Source organism: Elgaria multicarinata, chromosome 4, assembly GCF_023053635.1.
Source record: "Elgaria multicarinata webbii isolate HBS135686 ecotype San Diego chromosome 4, rElgMul1.1.pri, whole genome shotgun sequence".
Classification (NCBI taxonomy): domain Eukaryota; kingdom Metazoa; phylum Chordata; class Lepidosauria; order Squamata; family Anguidae; genus Elgaria; species Elgaria multicarinata.
The window spans coordinates 111,196,249-111,221,601 of NC_086174.1; the positions used below are offsets into that span (position 1 = coordinate 111,196,249).

A 25,353-nucleotide genomic window follows, 5' to 3' on the forward strand; every position below is an offset into this window, starting at 1 on the left:
CGCCGCCCAGGCAGCGACGCGATCCCCGTCTTCCCGCGCCCCTCTCTCCCAAGGTGTGGGGCCCAAGGCGGGCGATCCCCTCCCCTGCTCCTCGGCTGGTGCCGGTCCGGCTGCGCTGCGCCGAAGTCCCCAGCGCCAGGAAGCCGGGCGCCTCTTCTTGCGCCCTGCCGCCCGCTCCATGGCGAGGGAAGCACCGGCTGAATCTCCGCGGCGGAGGCGGCGCCGGCGCCGGCGGTAGCAGCGGCAGCGTTTCCAGCGGCCCCCGTTGCCATTGCCACTGCTGCGAGGGCTGCAGCAGCGGCGTCCCGGCCGGCGAGGTAGGGGGCGGACGCGCCGGCGCCGGCTCCAGCATGAAGTCGCTGGTCTTGAGTCGCTTCTTGGTGCTGCTGCCGTGGGTGCTGCTGGTGATCCTCATGCTGGAAACGGACGGCGGCAGCCCGGCGCCCCGTCCGTCGTCCCTTCTCGACCGGCGGCACGAGGGGGCGCCCCGGCGGCGGGAGGCCGAGCAGCGGCGGCGGGGGGAGGCCGAGCCGCCGCCGCCCCCGCCGCCCCTCATCTATGCCATCACGCCGACCTACAGCCGGCCCGTGCAGAAAGCGGAGCTCACGCGGCTGGCCAACACTTTCCGGCAGGTGGCGCGCTTGCACTGGATCCTGGTGGAGGACTCGGCCGTGGGCACCGAGCTGGTGAGCCGCTTCGCCGCGGGACTCAGCCGGAGCGGCGGCCCGCCTTGCACCCACTTGCACGTGCTCACGCCGCGCAGGTACAAGCGGCAGGGGCAGCCCCGGGCCACGGAGCAGCGCAACGCGGGCTTGGCTTGGATCCGCCAGCGGCACCAGCACTTGCCGGCCCCGCAGCCTGGCGTGCTCTTCTTCGCCGACGACGACAACACCTACAGCCTAGAGCTCTTCCAGGAGGTAGGGCTTCGGGGGAGGGGAGGGGAGGTAGGCAGAGAGAGGGAGAGAGGAAGAGGTGGGCTGCCTTTCCGCGCGTTTTGCCACAGAACTTGCGAGCAGCAGCGCCACACCCACCCACCGTCCCACTAAAAAGTGGGTCTGCTCAGAAGTAAGCCCCACTCAGTTCAAGGGGAGCTACTCCTCGGTAAGTATATAGTGTCGCAGCCTTAGGCCTAATTCTAGGCGTGCATGTTTTACTTAGGAGTAAGCCCCATTGAGTTCAATGGGACTTACTCTCGAGTACCTATATGTAGGATTGCAGTCTTACTTGCCGAATAAGCATGCGTACTGCTGTGACCTTAGACGCGCCTCTTTCGATGCATAAATGTTGATTTCTCCTCGGATAGCTTTGCAAGCGCCTCCACCATCCGTCTGCACGTTACGTCCAACCTGCGCGTTACGTTTCCACCAAATCCAGATCGGCGGGTGCGTGGACTAACTTGGAGCCTGCACACTTGTCCTCTGAAACCAACCAGATCCGGATCATACCCTGTTTGTATTTCACTCTCTATTTGCTTCCTGCCGGTGGTACCTCACCTCCTCCCCAACCCCAAAACGCCGACATTAATTTCCACCAGGATCAGGCCAGTCTTGGATGCCTCTAATATTTCCTCAATCATGTAGTGTAGTGGATCATATCCTCCTTTATGTTTCGGCATTGCTGCATGCAGCTTTTAATTTGAGCTTGAGCTTTGATGCAAAACTTTGTTTTTAATGCCAGTGTTAGAAATATTAAGGTGGTATATTAGAGCATGTGCAGAGTATCTTTCATGTAACGGGCAATCTCCCACCTACTTAGCATTAAGAGGGATGGTTTCCAGATCAGAAAGCCTGACTTCCACTTAAGTCTGGGCTTCCAGCATCTCTCTGGCTGGCTGTTTGCCCTGTGCAGAACCTTCCATAGATTTAATCCAAAGTATCACCTGCCTATTCAGTGCCAAGACCTAGAATGTGCCACGATGCAATATCAAGGACTGGTTGTTGCCACTGAGCTGCCTTTTAATTTTACCATATTCCTTTTCTCCAGCATAAGCCACCTGCCATTTTCTCTCCACCCCCTGCCCCTCTTCCCAGTTGTAGCTTTAAAGTGCATTCCTGCAACAACAACAAAAACCTCCTGCAACTTCGGCAATCGCATCACGATTTCAATGTTTTTTAGATAAGCAAATTCCATCCTGTTTTATGGACTTGCCAAAAGTCCTTATAACAAAATCACATTAAAGACTAGATTAAAGATTAAATAAAAAGGAATTCCTTTTTTATTATTCCTTTAGCTTTTTCTCTTTCTTTCCTTGTTGGGGAACTTTCATCACAAATCATGACCCTTTCTCATTTTCCTTTCTTTAAATTCCTCCAGAATAATCTATTCCTTCTTTCCTCTCTCTCTCCCTCTCTCTCATTGCCCTTTCTCTGGAGCCTATCTAGTGTTAAAAGCAAGAGGAGGAAGTACAAAAACGGATCTGTGGTGTGATGAGTGTGTGTGTGTGGGGACGACGACACACAACTTCATACTGAGCTCTTGTGAAAGGGCTTGGGAAGGAACAGGGGGATGATAGCCAGAATTTTTCCCCTTTGATTTCCCCACTGGCAGGAAGAAGTATTTTTAAGCAGGACACATCAAACAGTAGAAAAATAGTGATAATAAAAAGTGTGCCTTTGACAAGGACGGGAGGAGGAGTGTGGCAAATAAAAGCACACAAAGAGGCTGAAGTCATCATAGCCCATTCAGAATGGGCACTCTTTCCAGCTGCTCTATATTTTAAGAGAACTCCTCTAATATATGGAATTCCCCTTTCTTACAGAATACACAGAGAATTGTGTTGCACCTTAAAGACTCACACGTTTATTCTGGTCTTAAGGTTTCATGACCATTTCATCAGATGCATTCCAGAACACAGTTATATCTTAACAGAATATAATCCCCTTCCTGTAAGATAACAATGGCCCAGCAGCTCCACAGAACTCAATGGAATCAATGCTTTTGCTTTGGTGACCCTAGATAGGGGCAAACGTATGTGTGTGTTGCTATGTGTAATAGATCCCTCTCTCTTTCTCTCTCGCATCTAGGCCAGGTGCATTAAGAATCAATAGATTAAAGCCAAGGCACTGCGGAAAGATGCAGAGCACATCGAGTCCCTGAAGAGTCATTTCAGAAAGGCTGCTCAACCCTGCTGACGTGTGTTTAGATTTTAAAATGTGTTTGGGTCTCTTTCAATATGCTGTTGGCAGGTGTTGGTTTGCTCCTGCTGCACCACACCGTTTCTCTTACTTCCTTTTCTGATGTGGCGGCTTTATGCATTGAAGCCTTTATTGAAAGTGGCTGAAAAGAAGGGAGTTGTGCTGTTCTGCTGCTTTGGTTTATTTCCCACCAAACTGTGGGAGGCTTGCGGAGCTTCTGAATGCATTCGTCTTCTTGGCTGTAATTATTTTTCGGTTGCGCTTTCTTTTGTACTGGTGGAGCTTTACTGGGGTGGAGGCTGCGGAGGGGTGTTGTTGTTTGAAACCTTGCCCTGTTGCCTGAAGCAGTGTTGAGGCGAAAAAGCTGTTGAGAGACAGACCTCTATTCTCTTAAAGCCTAAATTAGTCATGTAAATGAAAGTGCTAATTACTCAGGAGAGGCCGGAATGAACTGCAGCAAGGACCAGCAGACCAGTTGAGGTTGCTGCTAAATAGCCTTAAACAGGAAGATTAGCTTTATCTTTTGTTACTTAGTCATCGTTCTCTCTCTTTTTCATTTAATTGACATTTATTAAAAGTATATATACAAATAAGATCCTCTTTAGCTTGCCAGTTATCAGTTAAATTGTAAGTTAAAGAAAGAGGCAACTGGTTTTGGACTTATTTCTCCACTTCTATGAGGGATGCATTCACCCGCACCCACTATGAGTGATACATTCACCCACACCACGTAGCTTCAATGCTAGAAGAGAAAAATTCACTTTGAACCTGTTTCTATTCACATCCAAGTGCACACACACACGGGAATTAATGTATTCATGTTACAAGGTAGGAGAAGAGGGACTAGGGTTTTGTCTAAACAAGCAATTAATAGCATACTTGTGGCTGGCCACTCAGAAGTTTGCAGGTCATTTTGACGATAATTATTCCATTTTTTAAAACAACAACAACACTTGGATATCCTGATTCTTCTGAAATGTATCTGGATTTCCTACTGTGTGCAGCTGAAGTTGTGCTACAAAACACCCATTAGAGGGCACTGTCCCATTCATTACTATGAGCGCTGAGAGGAGGAGAAGTTTTCAATTAGCTCCTCTCCTCCTGTGTAATTCAGCTCATTACAATTGTGCAAGAGAAACAGTAAGCAAAGCGCTGGTAAGCAAATGCAATTTTCTTTTAATCTAAACAAGTCCTAGGGCTCCCAAAGCAACTAATTCTTAGTTCTCCTTTTCTGCCACCAATGGATGGCCCTGCCCTGAGAAAGGATATTCTTTTTTGCATTTTTATATTGCCCAACAACTGAAGCTCTCTGGGCAGTTTACAAAGATCCAGGACTGATTAAAACTCACCGCATCCTGTCAAATGCCTTATAAAAAAGAAAGGTGGCACCAAAAAGATAACAATATTGGCACAAGGCGGGCCTCATTGGAGAGATCATTCCATAGTTGGGTGGGCTCCAGCAAAAAGGCCGTCTCCTTTTGTTGTCACCTTCCAAGCCTCCCTTGGAGGAGGCAGCTGGAGGAGGACCTTAGATGCTGAGCATAGTGTATGGGTAGGTCCATGTCAAGAGAGGTGCTCCATCACTTATTGCGGTCCAAAGCCATGTAATGGGTCAGTTTTGTTAGATCCATTAGGTGAAATATAGTGCATATCATCTTCCCTCTATCTGGTACCTTTTATAAATAAATAAGCCTTCTGATTCTTCTGAGATGCACTTTACATCCCTAAGTAGAAGGAAGTGGAGAGACAGTGTTTTGCTTTTTTCAATCAAGCATTGATCAGAGTTTGTATTATCTACTGAAAACTTGGGAAATGGTACTGATTTCTGATTCAACACCCTGTTCAGTCCCCCTCCCTCTCCCACCTCCTCCAGACCTAAATCAATTTACAAAAGCTGCAACTGCTTTTTCTTCCATGTGAAAAAAGGCTAGCCTCCAAGCACATCCCATGTGGCTGAACTCCAGCTGTAATTTCTCTCATGAAATGGGATTAATGGCATGTGAGAGAAAATTGATGTTAATGCCCGTCCGTCGTCCCCCCACTTCCCTGGCCTCCCACTAGCATTTCTAGCTGCTGATTTCCTGAGCCAAAAGGAGCTCTTGACAAGAACCATTTCAAGTGTGGAGGCATTATGATTATAATAACATGAGTAGAAAAAAAAATCCAATGCTGTATACCTGCCTTTTCTTAGTAGCTGGCTATGTGCCCTTGCTCGGTTTTGGATAAGTTTGCCCTCCTACTGAATAAACCTGCACCTGTTATTACTGCTGCTAAATTTAGTGTAAAACCTAACTGGATTTTAAGCACTTTCCATTTATGCTGCAAGTTTCTTGTAAGTGGAGCCTATCGCATGCATGGAGTTTGAGTGTGTTTTCAGCTTTGCATCCAACATTTTCATGGTAATTCAATACCGCTTACCATAAAAATGTGTGCTCAGGCGATATCCTACTAGTTGCTGTTGTACAAAAAAAAAATAACCTGGAGGGTACCAGGGGTTAAATCCAGCATTCTATTTGCAGAACTCTGTTGTCACAACCAGATTTTTGGCCTCTGTCCTCTCCCCTGCAGCTGCCTGTACTGCCCCAATGTATGTTAGCAGAACAACAGCATTGAATCCAACGCTAAGTCTGGGGTCTCCAACTTGCTACCAAAACACACCGCTCTTGGTGCCTGTCAGGCTCCCGATCACTCCTGATTTTTTGCTTCTTAAGATATTTTGTAATTAAATAATAATAATTTGGCAGCTGGCAGGCTGCAAAACAATGTGCTGTTCTCCAGCACCACCTTTATTTGGATTCAGAATAATGGCTTTGTGGTTTGGAGCTCAGCCCTCATCTCTGCCTTGTACTTGGGTTTTGGGGCAAGTTACTTTTCTTTTTGTCTCACCAGGGAAAGGAGTATTTTGTGAATGGCCATGCCCATCATGGCAGCCATTTTATGAATGGAAAAGCCCCTGCCATGGCAGCCATCTTCTGAGAGTCCTCACAACGCTCAAAATTCCAAATGTGCCTTCCACCTCAAAATTTAAGGAACCCCTGCTATAAGTATATTGGGTAGATTAAATATAAAGTAGTCACTTAGAGCTGTTCTGAAAATAGGACACACCTATTTCCTCTATAAATTACTGGTCACATTTTCTCCATAGATCAATGTCTCAGAAAGACTATATACACCAGTTGCTGGGGAACATGGGTGGTAGGATGCTTCTGCACCATGTCCTGCTTGTGAGCCCCTGGTCAACAGCTGGTTGGCCATTGTAAACAGAGTGCTAGACTATATGGACTCTTGGTCTGATCCAGCATGGCTTTTCTTATGTCTGTGTATCTCACCACAAGCTTGCACTTTTTCATAAAGACGCTATATTTATACCATTTGTAAACTAATACTTAGTGATCATTTTCAGGTTTGGAGCATGTGATATTGCTTATGTGTGTTGCTGATTGAGAACACAGTGTGCTGTGCATGCACATGTGAAATACATGTACCTGAAAATGAATGTTATGTATTCAACAAAAGGCACACATTTAAGTCTTGGCTATGCCACTGCACTATCAATTTGTTTTACTAATAACCATTTTCTGAACTGCTGTTCAATGGTTACCATGGTAATAGTTTGTGCTAATTTAAGTATGCTGTCTCGGTCTTTCCATCTGTAAATAGTCTCACATAACTTAAATTTGTCTTTGGAGAATAGGGAAGGCAGATTATAAAGCATAATTATACTATAATATTTTAAATTTAAAAAATGAAGAAGAATTCAAGAATGTTTTTTATAATTTAAAATGACAAGCATCAGTTGATGGGATTAAAGGTGGGTTTATTACAGGTGTGGGGAACCTCAAGCCTGTGGGCCAAATTTGACCTATCTGGAGTCCCAATGCAGCCCTCAGTGTTGCCTAGGTGACCATGTTCCTTCCCCTGGTCCCACCCCATTTTCTCAACCACTGATTGGTGGTTTTCCAGGTTTTATACTCTCCCCGTCCCCATTTTAGAGGTTGAAATGCCTCCCTTAAAGCTTAGTTACCAGCAATAAGAGCTTTATGCTGATGTTTGGGGCAATTTTCATCCTGGTCCCATTGCCTTTGGCCCCACTCACCAGTAGAATGTGGGCCCCAGAGCTTCTCTAAAATGGATTTTGGCCCTCAGTCTGAAATAAGATCCATGGTCTTGGTTTCTTATCTTAGAAGTTGCTCAAAGTGTTAAGGTACTGACTTCCCTTTTGTGGTAAATGGTAGTTTTCTAGTTATGATCCTTTACTTGGCCATAAGGGCAAAACCTGCATGGTACAAGAAGTTGTGTGTAACTTTGCCATGACTTTTCAAAAAGAACCCTCGGGGAGCTGCAATCCCAAATGGAGGACTGGTATGGGGTGGGGGTTGCTTAAGCCTTTTCTCTTGAGCCATTCTTCTGCTCAAAATCATCTCCCCACCTGATGTTTTTTTTCTCCATGGGTTAAAATATACTCTGGCCAGAAAGATGCAGTTTGCATCTCGCAAGGGAATGATGCTTTAATCTAGGAAGCCTGTCTACCTTTCTTGGTCCTGAATGAGTACCTGTTCAGGATGATGGTTCCATTTTTAATAGGGCAGACAGACTTGATACTGTGAGGCAGAGATTAAGTTATGGAAAACAGTGCCAGTAATATTCTGTGGGCCAGCTGGTTCTAAAGAATCTACAAAGGGAGGAAAGAGAATTTTCAAGTTACATTTTCATATGCTGGTAGAGATTTAATTTCACTACTGGAAAGCTAATAGGATGACCTCATGATCCCCTGTGCAAATGTGACACAGGAGACCAGTCGTGCTTGAATTGGTGTGACAACTCACACCATTGTAATATTGAACTGCTCTTAGCCTTAACACTAGCAGCTGTGCTAGAGAGTAATCTAGCACCTACATGATACATCTGTATTAAGGTATTAATGGGACCCTTGCTGTCAGAACCTCCACTTGCATGGAATTTTGTACCAGGGTCAGGGGAACTTGGCTAGTGCCATCCGGGGAAGTCCAGAGGGCCATTTGGCTCTCAAGCCTGGCATTCTATGCCCCTGACATAGTCCATTGTAAGCTGCAGTCCTATGAACAGTTACTTAGCCCCTTTCAGCTGAATGGGACTTCCTTCTGATCATAGTGTTCATTTATGCCTAGCTTAGCTGATCCTGTGAACCAGTGCTCAGTGTTCCTCAAAATGAAAATATGTAAGAATGAAAAGGCTTCAGTGTTCACCACTATTTCAATGCGGCGTGACTTAGTGGTAGAGCACATGTTTTGCATACAGAAGTTCCCAGGTTTGATCCTTGGCATCTCCAGGTATGGCAGGAAAAACTCCAGCCTGAAACCCTGGAGAGCTGTTGCCAGTCAGTGTCGACAGTACTAGACTAGATCGGCCAGTGGTTTCAGTCAGTATAAGACAGCTTCCTACGTTTCTGTGAAGCCGTGCTGGTATCCAGTATGATCTATTATAACCTTCACCTTTTGTAATTAGTAGCAACCTGATATCTAAAGATGAGTTGTGTGCTACATATACTGTTGTCTTCCATAGCTGCAGGGGTAGAGTAGAAACATTGGAAATAAATATTCATTGTAAAAATCTGTACTGTTTTTGTGGGGTTTCTTTAAAGGCTTCGGTGACAGGAAAGGATGAACCAGTATGGTAGAAACATACTAGATAAATAATTCTGGAGAGAATAAATAAAATCACTGATTCCCAGTCTTCTCTCACATCTAGTCAGTGCTGAATTATAATTGATGCGCAGTTCTTAAGCTATCAAAAATATGCATCTGAGCACTTCTCCCTCCCCCATCTATGGGTCATTGAACAGGTGACGATTCTGTAAAGGCCAGCAATATCCATTCCATTATTCCTACTTCCTTTACCCTTTAAGCATCAGTTAACATTCTTAAGAAAATGTTGGTTTTAAGAACAAATCAGTGGAAGGAGCAATGGCTAGCCTCCTTATTAGATCATCTTTACTGAAGTTTCTTCATGAAGTTATTATAATCTCTGTTTTGTTCCCTTTTCCTATAGGCTGTTTGTATTGCTTTGAGTAATGAGAGGTCATTCTCTACAGTATTTTCTTCACCCTCTGCTTGAAGCAAGAGATGGCCATCGTAAAGGCTGTAGCGAGCTCCTTGTGACTGTCAGTTGCATAATTCTGTATTTCCAGGTAGAAAGCTGTAAGGGTGAAGGCATTACCCTTTTAATTAAATTTCCATGTAGAGAGTTACAGAAAAGTAATTCTACAGATCCTACCTACTGGAGTCTCAAGGGACATATTTAAATTCCAAGTGCAAAATAGGGGCCTGATCCAGTCAGACCCTTATGTGAATCTTCAGGTGTATGTTGTTAGCCCATATGTGTAACTCTGCATGCAGGTGGACAACTGACAAAAAGAGGTGTGTGATGGCTGGAAGCTGCTTTTATACCGGATCAGACCACTGGCCCCCACCACTAAGCTCAGGCACTTCCCCCAAATGAAACTCCCATGCAAGGAGCAGCATATAGAAGAGAGGAGGTAGACTGGATTTGACCCTAGTTCTTTACTTCTATAGAACTATTTATGCTGATTTATTTTTATTTTTCTATTTTATTTTTGGTTAAGACTCAAAAGTTGGCTCGCTAGACTTAAGAATCTTAAAAATGTCTTGGAATTTCAGTAGTTTTGGATGAAACCCATTTATTGAAGCCAACCTGGCCACTGAGCTCTGATATCCAGGCATTTTAAATAAATGGATCATAATTACTCTATTAGTATCCATTAGTTTTAAGCAAACAAAGAACGTTGTGCAGTTCCCATGTCACATGGATGTTTCTGTCAAAAGACCATAAACGATTCTGTGCTGAAGGGCAGGAGCAGAATCAAGAGCTTAAAACAATGTTGTTCATGGAATAAATCTGCCAAGCTTGAATTGATCTTGATTTAAACTGCTGCTTTAACCCATGTTGGTTTAATGTTTGTACTTCAGGGGTTTCCTCTTTAATTTATGCATCCATTCATTCTGTCAGTCTCTTCAGGCAAAAACTTTTTGAGAGCTATGTTTTAGGGCTGGGGGCTGGGTAAAACATTTGAAATCCTTTTTGGATCAGTTCTTTACAGGATTCTTTTGGAATTGTTTCCAAAGCAAGTCATTTCCCTAAGTCACTTAGTTTCAATTCTGTTGAAAATTACTGCAAATCCTGGTGAATAAACAATTCTTAGAACATGCAAGCTGAAGTAAATTTGCTCAGAGAAATTATCTTCAAAAATTTCCTTTGCAAATTTTCATATCCTGTTTTCTCCACATGCTCTGTGGATATTCAATAGTTCACCCAGGATATCTTATGGCCTTGATGATTCATCATGATAAGCTGCTATATGGGGGTTTCACTAATGGCCAAGTTAGCAGTATTCCCCTGACCAATATAGATGCATCATTATAGCTTAGCTTAGTGCTAGCATCCTACACAGCAGGATTCTTCATCATTAGTGGACCTGGAAGTGAAGATTTTCAACAATGAATAATAACCGGCATTGTAGTTCAGGAACCGCAATCTGTATGCAGAACTTGGGCTTTTCTTGAAGAGATGCTCTAAGTGGGGACAGAATCTTGGCAAATCCAGATAGGAATAGGTGCTTTGAGTAGCTTATGAGTGAAAACTGCTTTATATTGTCACCTGTTGTGCTTGTGATTCTCTGGATTAGTGCCAGAGTGTATAATATCAACTCCCACAAGACTGGAGTGACAAGCCCTTGCAAACAATCTACAGATGGGAGTGCAAGCAGATGACCAATTACTGTTCCAGAGGTTTTTAGTGAATTCTGGAGGGACATACTTTGTGAAGGAGCAGAATTTACTGGAGACTCTCCTGTCCCCAGAACCTGGTTGTTTGTTTTGCATACGTGTGTGTGGTGTGGTGGAACCCGAAACCACGGGTTCCTGTGGTTCGCTGAGTGGTGGTCAAAGACTCTCAAGACACAATTTCTCTCTCCTTAAAAGGTTTATTACGAGCAGCGCTGCAAGGTGGCAGTCTGAGGAAACTGCCCAATAATTTCAGGAAATGTCAACATATTTATAGGGTCAGTTCTCCTTAGATACCATGGCAGAACTTCCCCACCAATCATAATACAGCTCTGAAAATGCAACAACCAATGAGAAGCCAAGCATTTAGGCATGTACAGAGTATGAGTGCTTCTCTAACTAGAAGATATTACATTGCAAAAGGTACAGGAAAACAACTCCATCTGTTACTTTCTTGGTTATCTTGCTTTGCAGACATCCTCCACCCTCTGACTGCCGGCGTGGACAATGCCTATATGTTTAAAAATATGTTTTTAAAGAGCAGGAAGCCATGAACTTTATGAACTATAGCTAAGGATTATAGGCCATTTTCCTATACCTAGGGGCATAGTAAAAGAACCAGCTAAATTTCCATGTCAGTGGCCTGACACAATATCAAGGAATTGAAAACAGAAGTAGAATAAGGAGGTTGTTTTTTAATATAAAATACTAGTAAACAGACCCAACTCTGTAAGATTGGAAGGGGCTGTCCCATAATTGGAGTGAGGGACAATCCATATAACTCTGTCTCTCATCCTACTAATTTCAATTGCAAGCTTCAACCACATAGACAGCTTAAAATTAATTAAAACTAATTAATGCATTTTAAAACAAAATAACCCTGAGTTACACATCCCTGGGGACCCCTTAGAATGCATGCCTAGTTTCAGGGGTCTAGATTTCAAGGTCTTGGCACGATGGCACTGAAAGACACACATCCTCTTTTATTTTAGATATGCTCACACATAGATACCAGGTAGGCTAAAAAAAGCAATTGTGTGAGCTTAGTAATTCTTTCTGGGCTGGGTTGCAGGGTTGTGCACATTGCATGGCGCAGAAAGAGAAGTGCTCTGCTCTATTAACCATACCCTCTCAGATGTACCTTCGCCCATGTGAGTGCCATTATCTTTTCAGTTGTTTCCATGGTAGTCTGGCTACACATAATGACTTCCACCCATATCATTCGTATTTCCACACCATGCAAATGACAGATCTCCAAAGCAGGTAATTGCTGTTTGTGTCATGTGGTGTATCAATATGGCATCAGGGTGAGACACATGGGCAGAAACTTTTACAGGTACCTGGGCAATCTTGGGAGGAGCTGCCCAGGCAGTGGCATTCACATGGTTAAGGTACATTTAAGGGGGGCTTTGCATGCTTCTAGCAGCACTAGATTACCTAAACAGCTCTGAAAGATGAAAGAGTGATCAATGATAAAAAGAAATGGACAGCTGGAAATATGGGAAGTAATTCTATGCCCTCCCACTCTGGAGTCTGTGGCCTGATTGTCACGTAATACTAACCCATAAATTTAAACCATGGGTTGTCGGGCCACAAGTGAAGGAACAAGTGTCCTATCTCCTGCATGCTCATCACTTCCATTTTGATTCAACTTTAATCAACAACTAATGGTTTATTGTTACGTTAAAACTCTGGGTTGTTTGTCCTTTAACAATCCAGAGTTCTGGGTTTCTATGTCACATTAGACAACCCAGGAACATTCCTGGATTGTTGATAAAAGCTGACTGAAAGTAGAAGCAATGAGCATGCGGGAGGTAGCGCTCTCTCTTATTCACAACCACATCGATGAATTGGCATTATGTTCAAATTAGGTCTGTGAATCTTACCAAAATGGTGGTCTTTAACCCTTTCCAATTGGGACCTTTCCCCAATCAGAATTCCCTTTTCCCCACAAATGGGAATGCAGATTGGGGAGGCAATTTTGGTTGGAAAATGCTCTGATTGGAACAGATTAAGCATCCCTGTCACTGCTCCAATCAGATTTACAGATTTCAGGTGCTGTATTTTGTTTGTGCTCGTTTTTGCTTTTAGTTTTTAATAATTTATTAGGATGTCGTCGTCGTCCCCCATTTTGAATAAAAAGCAAACATTTCCATTCCCTTCATAATATCATCCCATATTTAAAGAGTAAATGTTTCACATCTATAAGTAAATCCATTAAGCAAAACTGGATAAATAGTTACATAATAGATAGATAGATAGATAAATAAAGAAATAAACCCTTCATCTCATGAGACTTCTGGAGACTTGTCCAGTGTGGTCGTAAGCTTCTGGAGCACTTGTGTCTGAGTCTGGGGAAAAACCAGGACAGGGAGCAAAACTACAATGTTTTTTGTTATTACGACTTTTAGATGAAGTAGTTGCACCGGTACAGTAAGTAATGGGGAAGCAACAAAGAAGCCCTCGCATGTCCTGAATTGTGGGTTGGGCTTTACATCTTTCCAAGAAAGACAACTAAACTGAATAAGGTTCTCCTAATATAGATCTTTTTATTTTTGTTTCAATGGCAATGCAGTCAGAAGAAAATAGTAATTGATGTTGTTAAGAACCCTTAACGCTTTCAACACTTGGCCTGTTACCAGTTAGAATGCCTTAGAAAATACACTGATGGTGCTGTATAAATAATAATAATAATAATAATAATAATAATAATAATGGAAATAGAAACCTAGCAGTGGGGTCTATCAAGATACATTGTCTGCTGATATGCTAAGCAAAGGCAAGATCTCCCCCCCCCAAGGTTTTTATAGAGATGCTTTTAATCTGCTTTATGTTGGAAATGCCACAGATTTCAAGTGGATTTGCTATAGACAACCTTGCAAAAATGTGGAAGGGCACAGATAAGTATTCATGATAACTGAGAGAATTGCTGAATGTTTAACAGAAGCAGAGTACTGAAAGCTTAAGCAGGTTTTAAGAGCTAGGAGAGGGAGTAAGGTGCGAGAACTCTACACACAGGTTCCTCAATCATCTGAGAGCTGCCTCTTCTGCTTCTCTCTCCTCAGAGTTCAGAGACACTAATGATCACGAGAGACTGGGGTTTGTTTGCTTGTTTTGAGTCATTGTTTTAACCAGTGGAGCCTCGTGTGGCGCAGAGCGGTAAAGCAGCAGTTTCTGCAGCTGAAACTCTCCCCACGGCCTGAGTTCGATCCCAGTGGAAGCTGGTTTCAGGCAGCCGGCGCGGGTCGACTCAGCCTTCCATCCTCCCGAGGTCGGTAAAATGAGTACCCAGTTAGCTGGGGGAAAGGTAATAACGGCCGGGGAAGGCAACGGCAAACCACCCCGCTATAAAGCCTGCCAAGTAAACGTCAGCGAAAGCTGGCGTCCCTCCAAGAGTCAGTAATGACTCCGTGCTTGCACAAGAGGTTCCTTTCCTTTCCTTTAACCAGTGGAGACTGGTGGCTCTAATTTTGGTGGGGCTGTGAATCCATTCTGGGTTTCAATCAGAACCAGCAAGCCCTGTAAAGGAGCTATTCAAGGTGTTGAGCCCTATCCCTAGAATGGGATCAGCACCTTGGATAGCCTCTTTAGAGTTCTGGCTGGTTATGACTGAAACCCGGAATGGATTCACAGCCCAAGTGAAATAGGAGCTACTAGCCTTCACTGGCTTGAACAGTGTTGTTTCTTCCTTTTTGTTATCTTCCTGAGCCCATTATTATGATCAATTTTAGGGGGATATGTACCCTTTGTTAAAATTAAATATTGCTGTTGGTCTCCTTGGGTGGGATATAAAACTTAATAAAGAAATATTTTCTTTACTGGAAAAGTGTGTGTGTATACACACACACACACACACACACACACACAATCAGATAGATGCTCACTCCTTATACAGACATGCATAGAGTCAGTTGGGCTGGCTTTAAGTTTATTTTTGAAGTACTTCTTTTTTAAATTAGTGATTTGCTGTGCTGTCAAAATTTCTAAAATAGGTTATGTAAATCAGCCTCAATCTAGAAAATAGTTGTGCTTAAGGCCCATTGAAGCCAATGGCATTAGTCAGTTGCATTGATTTCTGTGGGATTTTAGTGTGACCAATTTTCTCTCAAACAGAGGTGTCGTATTTGGGTATTCTGTAGCAGTTGTTAATTTGAAGCCCCTCTAAAGAGCCAGTCATGTTGTATTCATACACAGCATTTGTAGTACCTTCCTAATGATAATCTGTCATCAGCTTTATTGGGTCTAAGGCAATTTGTTTAGGAGTATGTTAGATGAATATTACAGTGTGGAGGACATTAAAGTGTCCAGTGAAGGCAGTGCAGGTGGCATTCTATTGAGGCATAAGGTTTATATGTTATAATTATTGCTTATTTTGAACTAGGAGAGTTAACATATCTTGATTAAGGTATAATTCCAAAACAGCTGAATGTGTTGGCCTGTTGTGGAATGAAGAGGAAGGGAATAAAGGGAAGGAGTATTTTGTACCATACACAAGTATCTTTCTGCCCGTGCAATAATTAAACTTATGCATTTTGAAATACAGATATTGTCTGCTATCTGTTTACATGTGATTATTTTTTTTATATATCAAGTATATTTGGCATGTCTTATTCTTGGAGAGCAGGATCCCAGAACTTTGAAACTAGTTCCACGTGCCTAAGGAGTGATGGGCTAGTGTGTCTCAAACACCAATCCTCTGTCCTACATATCAAACCCCTACTGCAGTGGTTCTCAACCTGTGGGTCGGGACCCCTTTGGGGGTCGAATGACCCTTTCACAGGGGTCACCTAAGACCATCGGAAAACACGTATTTCCGATGGTCTTAGGAAACTGTATTGACTGAACTATGTCATGTATCATCTTTTGTATTATTAAAGCTATTGTTATGTATTATTTTCATTAGCAAACCATCCCATGACAGTGGATCGTGTAGAGAAGAACGAAAATAATTTTATGGTTGGGGGTCACCACAACATGAGGAACTGTATTAAAGGGTCGCGGCATTAGGAAGGTTGAGAACCACTGTCCTACTGAAACTTAGGGGAATTTCAGGAGCAGTTTGTGATGTAGTGTTTGAGGGTTTGTTATTTAAAAGGGGTAGTTTAAAATCCCACTTGGCATGCCAAAGCCTTTGGGTGCTCCTAAAATAGCTCTTTAGATCTCAGCCATATACTGACTTTGATTGCTTTTATAATTGTTTTTAATATAATCAGCTCTTTAAAGTCATATGTCTTTTCCCTTTCAATTAATTAATAAGCAAGCTTTGCCTCTGTAGTGCTTTTTAGGTTGACAATATTCTCTTTTTTTACTTTGTTTTCTAAAGCTGTCTTAGGGCAACTGTACCAAATTGGTTTAAGAGGAAAGCTAAATAATATATGAGAGAGGTTTGCATGGATGCTTGAATTCTTGCATTTTATTGAGTACAAGAGGCTAGCATGAATGATACTCAGATCTTTTATGATGCCGTGACAGCAACAATAGTTCCCAGCCTCACAATGCCTACATTTTAAATTTCAACACAAATGGAATTTTCTGCTACTAACTCCTCAGGTCTTTTTTATTACCCAACATAAAGGTGAAAGTGTACTCCAAGGCCAGAATTTGTTCATCTTTAAAACACCTAAATTAACATTTATGGCCTTTCTCATGACACGCGTGGTTCCAGAAATACATAAAAACTTACTGGTGTCTTTCCACATTTAGTACATTCTAATATAAGGTTCAGATAAAATTTGCCTGTACACTTATTAGAATATATTCAGTACACAAATTGGTAGGCAGCCCCAGTTGGTCTTCTGTATAAATATCTATAGCTATAAAAAAAGCCAGTTGCCAACATTTCATCATACACTAGTGACTATGGGACCAAGTCCATGGGACCAAATCTTGGGCTTGCATAGCAGCACAAAGAAGAGATCTGAAGTTTTTGCTACCATTTTCAACTAATCACAGTTACTCATTTTGTCCAAACGAAGAGCTGTGGTTTGTGTTAACTATGGTTTGAGGTTGGCTTGCTTCCCTTAAATAATAGTTAATGCTAGCCAGGTTCAGGTTCTCACATGTGGTAACTCTGGTTAGCTGAAAACAGAAATAAGAGTTTCCAGTTTCTTCCTTGCTGCTGTTCCAGAGTGGGGGAGCACTAGCCCAAAAGCTTGTGCACATAACACCAAACCATAGTTTAGCATTACATAAGAACCAGGCAAATGTGATGTGATAGAGGAAAAAGGACCAAGGATGGAGTGGGATAGATAGGATTCTTAATAAATGGGTTTGCAAGGGGCAGGCTCTGCCTGTTGAAAGCCCCAGCCTATTTCTGGCCTGTGTCTTAAACATATCTGGGTAACTTTTCACTGCCGATTTGCATGTTTTTGTTTCCATCCCTCTTTCTGGCTAGATGAAAAAGCTGTCCTCGGCAGTCAACAGGACTCCCCCTGCTCCCCACCCCAGTTTTGGTTAGGTGTAATAATACTGATACCAGCTATTTTTGTTTCCTTTAGAAAGTTTAAATGTTAAAATATTTAGATGTCGAAATACTTAGCTAGGGAACTACTTGTTAGGCACAGATTTCATTAGGCACCCTCTAGAGGTAGGATGAAGGAGAATTTGGTTATGTTCTGAATATCTGATTATTAAAAAATAAAATAAAGAGTAGCTTTTCTCAGCACAGCAAAGTGCCTGTGGATGAAGAAACTAGTTTGAAAACGATACTTTGCTTTCTTTTTGCAGATGCGCACAACCCGCAAAGTGTCTGTATGGCCTGTAGGGCTGGTGGGCGGACGACGCTATGAGCGCCCAGTTGTGGAAAAGGGCAAGGTGGTTGGCTGGTACACTGGCTGGCGGGCAGGAAGGCCCTTTGCCATTGATATGGCAGGTGAGTACTTATAGAATCTCTGCTACAGATTATATTTTATGTGAATACATATGTTAGATATTGCATTACCGGTTTACACTTGCAAACAAGCGGTTCTAAATATTTGGATACACAGTATACATGGTTCTTACGTTTAGCTCTGTAGCATGGAAGAGTGTTACGGAAGGTTACTTAGAATCTTCAGAATCTCAGTTTATAAGGCAAACTGCATGTTAGGTATAATAAGAAAAGGAATTGAGAATACAACTGCCAGTATCATGCTGCCTTTATGCAAATTGATGGGGCGACCACACTGTGTACAGTTCTGGTCACCACACTTTAAAAAAGGCATTATAGAATTGGAAAAAGTGCAGAAAATGGCAACTAAAACGATTAAGGGGCTGGAGCATCTCCCCTTTGAGGGAGGGTTACAACAGCTGGAATTGTTTAGCTTGGAAAAAAGGAGGCTAAGGGGAGATATGATAGAGGTGTACAAAATTATGTATGGTATGGAAAATGTGGATAGAGAGACATTTTTCTCCCTCTCTCAAGATTCTAGAACCCTGGGTCATCCCATGAAGCTGATTGGTGGGAGATTCAGGACAAATAAAAGGAAGGCCTTCTTCACACAGTACATAGTTAAATTATGGAATTCACTACCACAAGAAGTAGTGATGGCCACCAACTTAGATGGCTTTAAAAGGGGGTTGGATAAATTCCTGGAAGAGAAGGCTGTCAATGGCTACTAACCCTGATGGTTATGTGCTGTCTCCAGTATCCAAGGCAGTAAGCCTGTGTGCACCAGTTGCTGGGGAACATGAGTGGGTGGGTGCTATTGCACCATGTCCTGCTTTGTTGTTGCCTGGTTGACGGCTGGTTGGCCACTGTGTGAACAGAGTGCTGGACTAGATGGGCCCTCGGTCTGATCCAGCGTCAGGGCACTTCTTATGTTCTTATGCTTTTTGACTATTTTTAAAAATACAACTTTCTTGTCCTTAAGGGTTTTAGGTAGATAGAAGCTTGCAAATATATCTGGAACTGGTGTCTTAATTTGTATCTTTTTAAAAATGCAATTAAGTGTGGCTACATTTGACTCCTGGTAGCACTCATGACAGCAACACTTGATAAGCACTCCTTCTCATAGATCACCCTGAGCATGATGGGAAGAATTTTGCATGAAGAACAGTCTGGGTTGATCAACGCAACCTACAGAAATTATAGTTATGAAGTGATACAATAGTATACTACATAGCACATCTGAGGGTGAATTCTTGCGATATCATCTAGCCATAAGAACACTTCTGAGAGGGGGTCGTGAGCGTAGGTCCGTGTAAAATATGTACTGATATTATTTTTGCATGTACAAGATATCCTGTTAATGCGCCCTCCTGCTTTTATTCTCTGTGTGTCTTTTGTTCATACACTTCTTGGATCCCGGCACTGCCACCATTTGTGACATTCCGGCACAGGTTCTACCTCAGGAACTGAGAAGCAAATCCCTTAGGAACACCTGATTTTACTTGGGTCAGTTGTCCCCACTGACTCCCAAACTTCAGCCTTTCCCCTCTTTCTGGGTTCCAGAGACATCCAATATGCCTTATTGGTTCCTTCAACCCAATTTAATAATGGTAGCATAATAAGTCAGCCAACATGTGGGAGTTTGTATTTTTTTAAAAAAAAACCCAAATATTTATTTAAAATATGAATATATTAATGTGTGATGCTAATTTCCCTGCCTACTCTTCCCCTTGTAAAATCCTTTACACAAACCTCACTAAACTAGAAGTTGTTTCTTCAATCCCTAAGCCCTGTCAGAACTCCCTTTAGATCCCTCACACACACAAGCCCCTCTCACCTTTCATTCACTCTCTAGCATATTATTAACCCTAATTCACACTTAACAATATAATCATATAAATTACAATAGAAGGCATATGTTACACCCTGCATGATGTTAAAAGACCATCTTTAGTGGTTGGGATGGGGCAGGTGGAGGATTTATTTTTTTCATATATCTTCCTTTCCCCAGCATTCAAAGGGGCTCCAGGCATCCTTAGTGCATTTGTGAAGACAGGAGTACTAAAATTCTGCAGTAATTTGCAGCCCCATTATTAGCCATGGGAATCTCTTCCCTTTTTTCCTCCCTGCCCGCAAGAGTGAAGGCTGTGAACAGATTTGCACACAGAAGAATGGAGTAGTCAAGTTGAATATGGCTATCTGGACATGTGCATGGAGATGGAACCAAATTTGGGGGGGAATTTGCGGGGAGATACTGAAAAGAAAGTGTAGAGACTCTGCATTTGAGCTTCTGTACTTCAGTAACCAAAAATAGAATGCAATGATCAGTAGCAAGGTCATTTCATGTCATGTCAGTGACACCTGGTAAATGTAGAATGTCTAAACTTTCTCACTGAGTATGTTAAATATGTCAGCTTGGAATAGACCCATTGAAATCAGTGACCCTGTTCAGATGAAACACTAAGTCACAGTGGTTAAACTAAACATGATGGCTTAGCATGTCATGTGAATCATTCCTAACCATGGTGGCTACATAACCATGGTTCAAGCACGTTCACTAACCATTTACTGCAAAAGTTAGCAGCCTAACCATGGCTTAGCGTGTTGTCTGAACAGGCCAAGTGGGACTTTAGTTAGTTAAGTCTGTTGATTTAAATGAGTCTACTTTGAGTATAATTAAGTTGGATCCAATCCACTATTCATGGCTATTCCTAAAAATATATGCAGAAGCAATATTGAAAATGAGCAGATTGGAAGCAATAGATTTTTTTTTTTTGCATGCCCATGTCTTATCTTTAATCCTCTTATAAGCCTCGCTGCTTTATACTAATTTAATTTACTTTTTAGATAATAGAAAACACTCTCCATTTATTTGAACTTTATATGGCATTTCTGTTTGAATGCTTGACTGAATTTCTTCTTTACACCTTCGTTAACTGCTGCAGGTAGCTAGTATCTCTCATTGCATGAACATTGCGCTGTGCATAGGAAAACAAGCCCCATAGGATAGTTAAAAGTGCGAAAAATGCTACTTCCTCATGAAATGAAACATTTTGCACAAACCAACAGAAAATGATGACTGTGATAGCTTGTAGGTAGGTAGCTTGAAACACCATGCTCAAGGGATAAAATCAACCACCACTACAAAAGAAGAAAAGCTTCAAAAATTAATCTCATCAATCTTTAGCTGTGGTGTTAGTGAGTTCCATAGCTCCGTCTAGCTGTTAAGTCTACATACTTGGCCAGTCTTTTGTGGAGACTGTATACATCTCTAGTGGTAGCTGACTTTTGATATACTGGGACCTATATTCTAGCCAGACCATGGACTGCTATATTTTAGAGAATTCTTTCCACAAGAAAGGGGGAAAAGAAAGAAGCATGTGTAGATAACTAATATGATCTGTTTTACTTTCTGTGATATATACGCACAGTACTGATTAAATGTTCTGGCTTATTTAAAAATTTCTTCAGAATTTTTACTAAATTGAAAGTGAGTAGGAAACTATTGAGGGTACACCTCTTTCTCCAGCATTAGATTCCATAATCAAAATAATCAGATCCAGTGCCCAGTTCCAATCTTATTGGTTTCCATTCCTTCTGGAGTGAAGAATACTTTTTCGTTCTGCATGCATTCTAGGGAACTGTGATTTGTTTTGGCTTCCCATTAGATGTATGTGAATGCAAATATATTTTTTGTTTATCGACTCTGGCCTTCCCCTGATTGCAACTATATTCCAGTCTGATAAAACAATTATTTTGTGGGTTCTGTCTTATGCTGATGTTCGTTGTTTTATGGAAGTTTTGCTTTTATTATTGCATTGGTACACACACACACTTTCATTTATATGAATATGCATGTTACTGTTGTACATTGCCTTGAGAGGATTCTTGCCCTGAAAGGCAATCTATAGATATTTGAAATAAATAATCCAACAAATTCCTACATATCTCCTTCAAATATATCAGTCAAGTACTTGAGCTATATTAGGACAAAAAGAACCATGGGGTACCTTTTGTTTACTAAATAATAGTAAAATAGATCTCTCCAGGGAAGGAGTGGGCAATTTGTGGCCCTCCAGATGTTTTTGCCTATGGCTCCAATCAGCTCTAGGCAGCATAGCCGATGGTGGGGGTTGTAGGCCAAACTTCTGGAAGGTCACAAATTGCCCATTCCTGCTCTAGGACATCAGAACATTTTTCCAATGCAAACTGATTTCCCCCCTATGCAAATGAAATTACTTTGCATTGGAAAACGTTCAGATATGGACTGAAAAAAATCCAGTTCAAAAAAACCTAATTAGCATTGGATAAATTTTCAAATTCAAAATTTCCCAGAAAATCCACATCACTGTGCTGGGGAAGAGGGAGGGGATGAGTGGAAATCTCCCCATTTCCTCCACATTTCCCCCACATGTCTTTAAGTGTATGTAATGCTTGTTGCAAAACAAATTCAAACATCTGAATTTAACTCGTTATATATTCTTGCATATTCAAATTAAAAATGAAACTGAAAAAAGTGAATCATCCAAGCTAAACATAATTCCTCTTGGTTCTACGTTTAGTAGCACCACTTGCAACAAATGGGCTATTTTTTTCAACGGAAAGAAAAGATTCAGGAAACTGGCCAGTGTTCTGGTTTTAGCAAGCCATGCCCATATCTTAGAAATGAAGTCACCAGTAATGCCAGTCCTTTGAGACACACACAATAAGAGCACTGTTTACCACTTTGTGCTGCACTTGACATGAAATGGAAATCACTTACAGTATCAATGAAAAACTGATTTGCATATGAATTTATTAAGTCAAATTTATTTTTCCTTCTAGTTATTTTAACAATTACATTCACTTCAGACTTTAATTTCCAATTAATTACAAAGGTGGTATATGAGGAAGGAAAATAAGTTTGTCTGTTCCTTTTAAAACTCATCTTTTACCACCAGGCAGGCTGTTCATCATATAGAAATTTGAATTGCTTACATTGTCACTGTTTACATTCTAACAAAATGTATAAAGAATTAAACAGATATGGAGGAGCACAGCTAGTCACTTTTCAGATAAGACAAAAGTGGTTTGTGGCATGAAAAATAAACTGCATAAATTATGTGAGGCAACCACATAGGTGAAGTTATATGCTACTGCATGGTACTGTGTAAACCGTTAGGGGTTTGTTTGCAAAATACAAGTTGTTAGCATAAAAAAAAGAAAAGAAAAAAAAAGGATAATTTCTAAAGCTAAATGAAATTGCTATGAAATGTATATAACTTTGGTTTTAATTATTTAACATTTGATTTACAAAGGGTTTGCTGTAAGCCTTCAGGTGATTTTATCGAACCCTAAAGCAGTATTCAGACGCCATGGATCACAGCCTGGGATGCAGGAATCTGATTTTCTGAGACAGATTACCACAGTAGAAGAACTGGAGCCAAAAGCCAATAACTGCACAAAGGTATTAATTTAACTATTTTCCAACAGATACTTGTCTTTTGGAATATTTAGAATTAACTTTTTTCTTTAACTTATTTCAGGTTCTTGTATGGCACACTAGAACAGAAAAGGTAAATCTAGCTAATGAGCCAAAGTATCACCTGGACAGTGTCAAAATTGAAGTATGATCTTTGAGCATAAAATGGGACATACCGAAATGAGCGGATGCATCAGAGCTATACCTACCAACCACACTTTAACATTCAGACAGTACAGTCTTTTATGGTATGAAAGCCTTCTGTCAGATGATTCAAGTTGTACATATTTTGTCTTCACTTGTTTTGCATGTGTTTCTCGAATCCATTTTAGTACTTTCAGTGTTCAGATTTTAGATTGTTTTTTTACACAAGACATTCAATGAAATGCAGTGAAACATTGAAAAGTTACTAATCTAAACAAATGTAAAGCTTCAATTCATTTATCATTTATAATGGCAGCTTCCAGATTATTGATGTTCAAAGTTTATTTTTTCCTAAATTAAACAGCTTTGTTTTTAAGAACAGTAGACAAAGATCTTATAGAATGAAATAATCATGTGATGTTTATGGATGTCTTTAATATAGGGAAGAAACAGCTTATCAATATGAGGCTCCATAAATGTAAACACAATTACTGGCATAAACCTGGATACAGCTGGTAAAGACAAAATTAAATATATAATTGAGGGAGCTACCCTGTATGTATGCTGTATAGTATACTTTAGATTAGTCCTCTGTACACATTTTTATACCAAATTGCCTATTTTGGTGCAGGAAACTCCAGCTGTTAATTTCTAAATGTAAAGAAAACTGATGGAACCACAGTGACCTCCAGGTTTATCGCTTTCACCACCACTTCCCCTGCTCAGTACAGTGAAATGAATGACAAAATAATTGTTACATAAGGAAAAACATTCTTCAATGATACATGAATACGCTTATTTATATGATTAACATTTGTTCATACAGTACCTTCTACAGAATTACTGGGCAATTTGCAGGGTGGAGTTTACATATTAGGAGATAGTACTAACATGATACCTATTTCCCTTATATGGAAACATTTGATCTATAAGTGATAACAATTTTGAGTATGTAGTTGGTCACGTAGCTCTTCTGAAAGATAAGATTCATGAGATCAAATGTACTGTGGAATGAAAAAGCTGCCGATGATAGGTGTTCTCAACCTGCTTTTCACTACATCAAAATTTAAGTCAATACAGACCACAACACGGTCAGTTAAGATTACTTCTTAATATGAATAACTCTGAGATTGGAGAGAGGGAAAATGTACATGGGCAGACCAGGGAAACTAGATGGATTTGAGCATGGAATGTCAGGACTCTGATCTAGATGAAACTTCTATTGCAGTTTTCATTTCCAGAGTTGCGTACTGAGAGTCTGCCCTGAGGAACTTCCAGTCCATCCTGGCACTGTATTTGGGGGCTGGCCAAAGCTCATCATATTGCTGGAACTACTCAGATTCATCCCAGCCATTTGCTGATTCATCTGTGAAATGCACACATGATTCTAATTAGTATACAGGTATAGAAATTTCATACTACAATTCAAGCAGTAAATAAAACTCCAGCTTCACTTCTTCTTTTTTTTTAAAGGTCAACAAAAAACATACCGCTCTATCTCAATAAATGACATTTGTTTATAATACTCATCTCTAACATCAAAGGAATAGGTTTCTTTCAAATGTAACATGGTATACAGCTTCTGAATTGACTGACCAATACTTTTAGATAAACTTTGGTTTCTCTGAAAGCAATCCAAGTTCTTGAGAAAAATTGTGCTTTACAATTTGCATAAATGTTATTAGCACCAACTTTTCTTTTCTTTTTTTACTCATTCTAAATCTTAAAACACCTCAAAACTACCTTTTTGTTACCAAAATTGAAAGCTAAAACTGGATATATTAGCTTACTGGAGATTTTCTTCTATACTGTAATCTTGATAATTTCAACTCCAGGTAGAGAATCTAATCTTATCAAGAAGATGCAGGGCCGATGTATAGATTACCAGAGTGATCTGGCAGCTGCTTCCATATGAATAGATACCATGCTGCTACATTTAATCTACACGAATCAATCATTGTTTGATCA

The 25,353-nt window shown here is 41.2% G+C and overlaps 2 protein-coding genes across 4 annotated transcripts in view; one reads left to right on the forward strand and one right to left on the reverse strand.

Annotated features, from left to right (window-relative positions):
* Positions 1–350: 350 nt before the first annotated feature.
* B3GAT2 (beta-1,3-glucuronyltransferase 2) lies at positions 351–23,392 on the forward strand. Its single transcript, XM_063125003.1, has 4 exons — positions 351–917; positions 17,639–17,783; positions 23,078–23,226; positions 23,306–23,392. The coding sequence occupies exons 1-4, from the start codon at positions 351–353 to the stop codon at positions 23,390–23,392; spliced, it is 948 nt and encodes a 315-aa protein (XP_062981073.1).
* SMAP1 (small ArfGAP 1) overlaps positions 22,570–25,353 on the reverse strand; it is a 74,576-nt gene continuing 71,792 nt past the window's right edge. For all 3 annotated transcript variants that reach the window (XM_063125000.1, XM_063124999.1, XM_063125001.1), the window contains one exon: positions 22,570–24,751. In XM_063125000.1, the coding sequence (XP_062981070.1) occupies positions 24,617–24,751 (135 nt within the window). In that variant the 3' untranslated portion in view covers positions 22,570–24,616. The remainder of the gene's footprint in view (positions 24,752–25,353) is intronic.